At 47.6% G+C, this 7953-nt stretch overlaps 1 protein-coding gene across 2 annotated transcripts in view; it reads right to left on the reverse strand.

Moving 5' to 3' along the window:
• Positions 1 to 1406: 1406 nt before the first annotated feature.
• Positions 1407 to 7953, reverse strand: part of Myo1a (myosin IA) — a 27535-nt gene continuing 20988 nt past the window's right edge. For both annotated transcript variants that reach the window (XM_004647047.2, XM_023707276.1), the window contains 6 exons: positions 3744 to 3878; positions 2983 to 3089; positions 2539 to 2671; positions 2290 to 2442; positions 1985 to 2112; positions 1407 to 1681 (listed from right to left, as the gene is read on the reverse strand). In XM_004647047.2, the coding sequence (XP_004647104.1) occupies positions 1555 to 1681; positions 1985 to 2112; positions 2290 to 2442; positions 2539 to 2671; positions 2983 to 3089; positions 3744 to 3878 (783 nt within the window). In that variant the 3' untranslated portion in view covers positions 1407 to 1554. The remainder of the gene's footprint in view (positions 1682 to 1984; positions 2113 to 2289; positions 2443 to 2538; positions 2672 to 2982; positions 3090 to 3743; positions 3879 to 7953) is intronic.

Below are 7953 nucleotides of genomic sequence, written 5' to 3' on the forward strand. Positions count from 1 at the left end.
GCATGGGGAGCAGCAGCTGCATTTTCTCCTGAAATTGCTTCTGAAAATGACCAGACACTTCACTGGGAAAGTGACGACAATTTGGGCCCTGGGAGCAGGAGATGAGGCAGAGAGCGGAGGCAATCCGACTCAGGTCACCCACCCCATCTTTCTGGGCAAGACGGAGCTTCTGGGCCTGATTCTGAGAAGTCAAGGATGGGGGAGTTGTCAAGGGCGAGGGTGCAGGAGTTACCCCTCCTCTGAACACAGCCTCCGCAAAAGGCTCCTCCTCACCCTCACCCCCCTGAGAATGGGGCTCAAGCTCAGAAAGTAAGATCAATTTGCAGACAGAAAGAAATTAAGCAGGTCTCCCTGCTGCCTGCTAATGGAATGTAGAACCCAAAGCAAGGTGAGGGAGACCCCAGCCTCAGGGCATGGAGAGATGGAGCTTAGTGGAGCAGGCTGGGAAGGTGGATGCTGGGAAAGGAGGAAATGCTGCAAAAAAGGCTGCCCTCTGCACACTCTCTCAGACTGCAGATCTAAACTTCACTATAAATATATGAGCACAATTTCCCCAAAGGCAGAGACCACGATGAGAAGAGGCTGAGATAAGACAGAGTCTGTGAGGGAAGTGGAAAACTATAGAAAGCATTCTACAAAATATTACACATTAATATTAGTCAGAGTCCACGCAAATAAGGACGATGAGATGGTGTGAGACAGTTGTCGACTCAGAAAAAGATAATGACAGTGACACAGAGAAAATAAACCAAGACAAGACAAAAGAAGTTGAGTCATAGGAATGAGAGAATCTGGGTAGGGAGTCTGCCCCTGTTAAGTGCCAGCACCTGCAGGCCCCAGCTTGGGGACAGCTATTAGTAAAAAACCATCGGCAGCAGCTTGGCCTGTCAGGTATATGGAAAGGAAAGTGGGGCCAGGAAGCAAGTGTGATGCAGCCCAGTCACGCTCGGGGATGGAGGGGTGACAGAGCACCTAGATGTGGGTGACCCTTAATCCCCAGCTCACCTTGGCTTGCATGAGCTCTCCAGCCTTGGGCCTCTTTTCAGGTGAAATCTCCAAAGGATCCTGGTCTCTGTGAAGTCGGGGACCCTCACTTCTTCCCTCCAGGGACATACTTAATGAATCAGCCCATTGGCCACCTGCGACCTGAGCCCTATCCCCGACTCCCCCACCCCCACCCCAGTCTCTCTAAACCCCGACAGAGCTCAGCCGGTCAAGGAGCCCAGAGACAATTTCCCTTTGCCCTTCTGATTATCTGTACTAGCTGGCTCTTGAGGACCTGAGGGACAGGAAAGGGCATGGGGGAGGGGAGCTCTAGAAGCAGCTGGGTGAGGAGAGGGGGAGACAGGGCCCACACACACTGACCAAACCTTTCAGAACAGAACGTTTTATTAGTGGGCAAAGAAAGGAAAGCTGGGCAAAAAAATGGAAGGAAAGGACTGGAAGGCTTAGGGAGAAGGAAGGTACTCTTCAAGGGTTCTTCCTTCTTCAAGCCTCACAAAAGGTGAAAGGGGGAGAGTGCTGGTCCAGAAGGTGCATCTTGGTCAGAGGCCCTCATGGCACAGTCACCTCCAGGCAGTGACTCCCCTTCTTCTTGCAAATTAGCTTGCTGTTCCCACCACTCCCAGGGCCCTGGACAACCTTGACAGCCACTTTGCTCTCCTTGAACCTCACTGAGAAGCTGGAGGGGAAAGAGATAGAGAAAGCAAAGCTAGGGCCCTGTCCCCTTATCCCAACCCTTGCAGCTCCCTGATGACTTCCCCACCCCTCCTCTGAAGCTAGCACATGTACATTCCTCACACCCAGTCAGTCAGATGGCTCAAGTCCCCAGAGAACTTGGATTTGGGGGCTAAAAAAATATCTCCAAGCCCTGCCCTAACATAGTATGCTTCACTTTCTGATTGAATTAATTTTCCCTGTCACGATGACCATCACCCTGGTCATCTGTCCCAGGCTGCCCCTCACCACCAGCTGATGGCCTTACTTCTCAGTCACGGTGACAGACAGCTGCCTCTGTGTGGCATCCAACACAGCCTGGTACATTTTTGTCAGCAGCTCAACCACATGATCACTAACCAATAGGATGTCCCCCTTGGAACTATCTGATGATGTCTTAGGAAGGAAAGAAAAACAGCAAGGAACCATTCACTTTTTTTCTCCTCAGGAGCAGCCTGAGAGACATCAAAGGCCCAGAGAAAAAAGTATGGTCCCAGCAACTCCAGCCTGCCCTTGTCAAAGGTGCCCACCCCTTTCTCCAGTCAGAGGCCCTGCCCTACCCAGCCCAGATACCTCACTCAGATGCAAGCTAAAGAGCCCATCCTGGAGACTGGTAACTGACACCCCAGCCACACTGTCCAGTCCAATGATAATTTTGGCTTGGGACTTCTTAGTGTCTGTGAGAATCACGTGTCCCTTGGTCAGGAGGAGAATCCGGGTGGAAATCTAGGGATGGGACATAATGAGAAAGAATAAGGACAGGCAGGCTTACGCCCCAGCCTGGGTGGGCAGCCGCAGCGCAGCAAAGCAGGCCTTCTTTACCTTGCCATTGCCACGGTTGACCTTCTTCACAGTCTCTGCCATCAGAATGGGGCCTTCCTCCCTGCCTTTCAGCTTCTGCAGCTTGGGGTTCCCTTGCAGCCCAATATAGTCACCACGGAATGGAATGGGGACACTGAGGATATACGGAAAGTGTGCAGTGGAAACAAGTCCAGTGCCTCCCCCCCAACCCCCACCCACAAGGCTCCATCCTAGACCTCTGGGCCTGGCCCTCACCCTCCATTATATCCTCTGCCTCAGTGGTTCACAAATGTGCCCCAGGACCAACATCAGCACCACCAGAGATGAGCCAACCCTAGACTTGCCAAGTCAGAGGGTCTGACTTGGAGGGGGCTGCAATATCTTGGTGTCCCCAGTCCTGCCAAGTAGTTCTGAGACAGGCTCAACTGAGAACTACTGCTTGATGAAACTCGCTGGGGCTTTCACCTCTGGGGGTAGGAAGCCTTCTTGTCCTTGAAAAGTTCACTGGCACAGAGCTTTTCCCTCAGCATCTGCACCTGCTTTGGAGAGAGCTGATCCCGGAACTTCTTACACTGCGAAGAGAGGACAGGCACTAAGATCATGCGGGCAGCAGGACTGGGGAGGGAGGTGAGAAACATGGTAGCAAGGACACTAGGGGAGAGGAGAAACAGAGGGAAAAGGACAGCACTAGACTTTTCAGGAGGGGCCAGAGGCTGAAAGGATGTTGTGTGTGTGGGGGCGGGGAACCAAGGCATGCTGGAGAGGGAAGCAGAAACTGTCGAATACAAGCACCATGGGGGCATGTACCCCCCGACACAGCAAGGCTTAGTCCAGACAGGACTCAGCAAGTTCCCTGAATAAAAGAACAAGTGACATTATGCTAGGTAAAATAAGTTAGATCTAGAACAACAAGCATTACATGAAGGAGTTACCTAGAGTAGTGAAGTTAATAGAAATCAAGTAGATTATAGGTTAGTGGAGGGGAGAATGGGAAGTTAATGCTTCGTGGTACAGAATTTCACTTTGGGGTGAAGAAAAAAGTATGGAGACAGGTGGTGGTGACAATTACACAATGTGAATGTACTTAATGCCCCTGAATTGTTCACCTAAAAACTGTTACAATGGCAAATGTTATGCCACATATATTTACCGCAGTAAAAAATGGGAGGGGGTAGAAGAGAGAAGAAACAAAGCACTAAGTTGTGAAGAAGACCTGCTGGCCTCACCTTCCACTGGTGATACAGCTGCTGCAACTCCTGATTAGCCTTGTTGAAGTACCTGTAAGGGGCAGCTGGCCACCTTCTGTCCAAGACTTTATCAGACGGCAAATTGCTCTTCAGCCCCAGCAGGAATTTCTGAGCCTGGGTTGGGAGTGCAAGAGTGAGACAACACACCTCCTGGCAGGCAGACTTACACCCAGACTCTGCCATGTTCAAGGAGAAGGCCCGCTCCGTGAGAAGCAGGAAAAGAGCCAGAGCGATGGAAAGGAGGAGCCTCCTGGATCTCTGTCCATGTGAGGTGTAGTTTAAGAAAGCAAGGTATGGAGGCTGAGGAGATAGCTCAGTGGTCTAAGCACCTGCCTGGCAAGTGCAAGGACTCAAGTTTGATCCTTGGTACTGCATCCTATGCCAGCCCCACATTGAGCCAGCCGCCAAAACCAGGCATGGTGATGCACATCTGTAATCTCAGCACTGGGGAGGCTAAGACAGGAGGATCCCTATGAGTCTGCGTAGTAAGACCCTATATCCAATAAATAAATTTTTTTTTTTAAAAAAAAAGCTGCTATTCACAGTTGGCTGGCACTGTATGTGCTGGCAATTGGATCAGTTCAACCTACACCTCAGCTGTCATTCCAAGTCCTCCACTTAGAGTCCAAGGTGTTGGTGCAGGATTCCTGCACCTTCTCCCCCTACCACATACCCAGTCAACCAGACAGAACTCTTTGCCACGGCCTCTACATATTGTAATGGGCTAACTCACATTTTAGGCTATATGGGTGTAAATCTTGTGCTTTCTGTTGTAAATGCATACCCACCCATTGTTTTAGATTGTTTAGTAAATAGTGGCTGTTACCCGTAGTTTGCTAGATAAAACTCACCAATACCTTTAAACAAAGACTTCTAACTCCTTGTAACCTTCAGGCTATGCAAGGCTGCCTGCAGGTACTCAGGTGCAAATTAACCAGAAACTGAAACAACAGCCCCAGGAAATGTAATTCAAGTCCTGGTCCAAATCACTCTAAAAGCTTTATTTTGTGTCAAACAGTAAATTTGCTTATCAAACGCAATGTGATTCCAAGGTTTAAAACCCCTTCCTGCTTCTTGGGCTGCCGCCCTTTCGGTCCTCTCCTGCGTGAGAGCAGACTGGGGGGCCCTGAGCTCAGTAATAAACGGCTTTCCAAATTCCAACCTGGCTGATCTGGTTCCTATTCTGAGTGACCCATAACACATATCCCTCCCACTTTCTCTCTGGGTCTAGCCCCCACTGCTCTGGTAGTTCACATTGACTGCCTAGATTCTGCCTATTTGGGGGATACAGCTCAAAGCCTTCCATTATGGCCCAAGCCATGGTTTCCTCACCTTTCTATGAAGCCCCCTCCCACTTTGTCTAGATCTCTGTCTTTACATTGCAGGTATCTGAATGAAAATATCTCCTTCTTCTAGACAGGAAGTCAGAAACTCAAGATCCCAAAGTGCTTAAAAAAAAATTCAACACTGACTGTTGTCTAGCTCTGCTCTAGGTGTGGAGACACAGGACTGGAGGGCTTACGTTCTACAAAAGAGACAGGGCAGACCACAAGCAAATAAGCACATAACATAATGTCAGATAGGTCCATCTGCTGAGATGCAGAGAAGCAGGCCCTGAGGCAGAAATGAGTGGTAACACATTCCAGAAACATGAAGAAAACCAGTGTGGCTGGAGTGAGGCGAGCAAAACATGAGAAGAACAGAACTGGCCAGGGGCAGATCATGCAAGGTTTTCTAGCCTGAGGTGAGGACAAGGGAAGCTTTTATTCTGATGAAATGGAACACCATTAGGCAGCTTTAAGAAGGAGAATAACATAATCTTTTAAAATTTTTTTTTATGTATTTAGTTTAGGGCCTAAAGGGTCTCATTACATAGATTGGACTCACAGTGATTCTCCTGTTTTTAGCCTCCCAAGTGCTGAGATTACGGGCGTGTGCCACCATGCCAGGTCTCAGTGCACCCCAGGGGTAGGTCCAACACAGCACACAGAGGATCGAACACCTGTTCCTGCATCTGCCTAAGCAAGTGCTTTACTATTTGCTGAGCTATTTGGCCAGCCCAAGAATAACATAATCTAACTTACACTGGTTTTTTGTTTTGTTTTTTTTAGTACAACCTATTTTTCTATCTGAAAGTTTTGAAACTTGCAGAAAACTTTAAAAAACAAAACAAAAAAGCACAATGAGACCAGGCATGGTGGTGCATGCCTGTAATCCCAGCACTGGGGAAGCTGAAAAAAGGAAGTCACTATGAATCCAAGCTATGCAGTGAGACCCTGTACCAAATACATTAAGACACACACACACACACACACACACACACACACACACACAATGAACATCTGAGTACTGTGTACCCCTCCCATAAATTCATTAATATCCTGCCCCGTGAGCTGCCCCATGTGTACGCCCTGTAATGCACATGGCTGCGTATGGATATACATACGCACATGGGCACAAAACCTTGCTATCATTCTATCCCAAGTGCAATGTGTTGCACATGCCGTAACATTTTCCTCCCAGTACTTCAGCATACCTCTCCCAAGAACTGGGGCATTCTTTTAGACAGTAATAACATTGATGTATCCCCTGAGAAAATTCACACTAGTGAGATATGCTCATCCAGTAGCAATCCGTACTCAAATGTCTTTACATGTCCTTGATCAATTTTTGGAAATGCTCATTTTAGTTTCATGGGGTTTTTTTTGTTGTTGGTGCTTGAGGTTCTGGGCCTTAGACCCAAGGCCTTGTGCATACCAGGCAAGCACTATACCACTGAGTCACATTCCCAGGCTTTGTCTTTTATTTTTGAGACAGGATCTCACTAAGTTGCTCGGGTTGACCTCCAACTTGCAATCTTCTTGCCTCTGCCTGCTAAGTAGCTGGGATTACAGGCATACACCATCACCTCCAGCTTTAGGTTTCTTTCTATTTTTCCTGTTCCAAGATGCAATCAAGTTTCATCAAAGGCATCTGTTTAGCTGCCCCAGTCTAGAACAAGGAGTCTATAGAGCTTGTACACCCCAGAGAGTATCCAGTACCCCGTTTATTTGTGGCACAGAATTATTGACAATATAGAAAATGACTTGATCTTGGGCATTTCCAAATATTTATTCCCCTTGATTTTTTTTTTTTTTTTTTTTTTTTCGGAAGCGGGGATTGAACTCAGGCCCTTGCGCTTGCCAGGGAAATGCTGATTCCCCTGAGCCATCTCCCTAGCCCATTTCCAAATATTTAGAATTATTATGAAAATATTTTACTGAAACATTAAAATAGGGCTGGGGATGCAACTCCATGGTAGAGCACTTACCCAGCACATACAAAGTCCTGGAGTCAATCCTCAATATCATAAAACAAAACAAAAAATTAAAATAGAAAACACGCAGAGTGCACAGTGCATTCTATAGCTCCAGAGGACCTACTCCAGCTCTTCCTAGCTTCTCCTATGGAAGCTTGGCCCCAGGATCTAGGTCTGAGTAGGTCTCCCATCACCCTGTACTCCTTACTCTGGTTTGATTTAATCTGACAGACATTCTAAAGCATCTCTCAAAATCTCTGTTACTACAACTGGCATAGAAGGTTTTCTTACTATTTGTTCTAGATCTAGAGAGTTCTATCTTTCCCCAGTGCAGCATTCCTGCCTCCAAGGCAGCCTAAAGCCAGGGGTTGTGCAGCCCTCTTGTTAATGGAGGACAACCTTGTGATTAAAAGCTCTGGAATCACGAAGTTTATATCCCACCACTAGCACTTGCCAGCTGTGGGGCTCCTGGCAAGTTACTCATTCTCTTTAAAAATTAGTTTTCTCTCTTCTGCTTCAGTTCACCATTGAGTGAGAGCTCTCACCTCTGACTTGCATGTCTTCTCACAAGACTTTCAGAATCAAACAATTCCTGGCCAAGAAGCAAAAGCAGAATCGCCCCATTCCTCAGTGGATTCGTATGAAGACGGGTAATAAAATCAGGTACAACTCCAAGAGGAGACACTGGAGGAGGACCAAGTGAGGACTGTAAGGAGTTACACATGAGCTGCAACACATTTACCCTCTGGGAGGTCACAAGACAATGTCATCTTTTAATCACAGTCAAGACAATACTGAAGAGAACTACAGGCCTATCTCCCTCATGAACATAGATGCCAAAATCCTCAATAAAATCCTAGCAAATAGAATACAGCAAATCATCAAGAAGAT

Source organism: Octodon degus, unplaced genomic scaffold (genome assembly GCF_000260255.1).
Source record: "Octodon degus isolate 3935 unplaced genomic scaffold, OctDeg1.0 scaffold00286, whole genome shotgun sequence".
In the NCBI taxonomy this organism is placed as follows: domain Eukaryota; kingdom Metazoa; phylum Chordata; class Mammalia; order Rodentia; family Octodontidae; genus Octodon; species Octodon degus.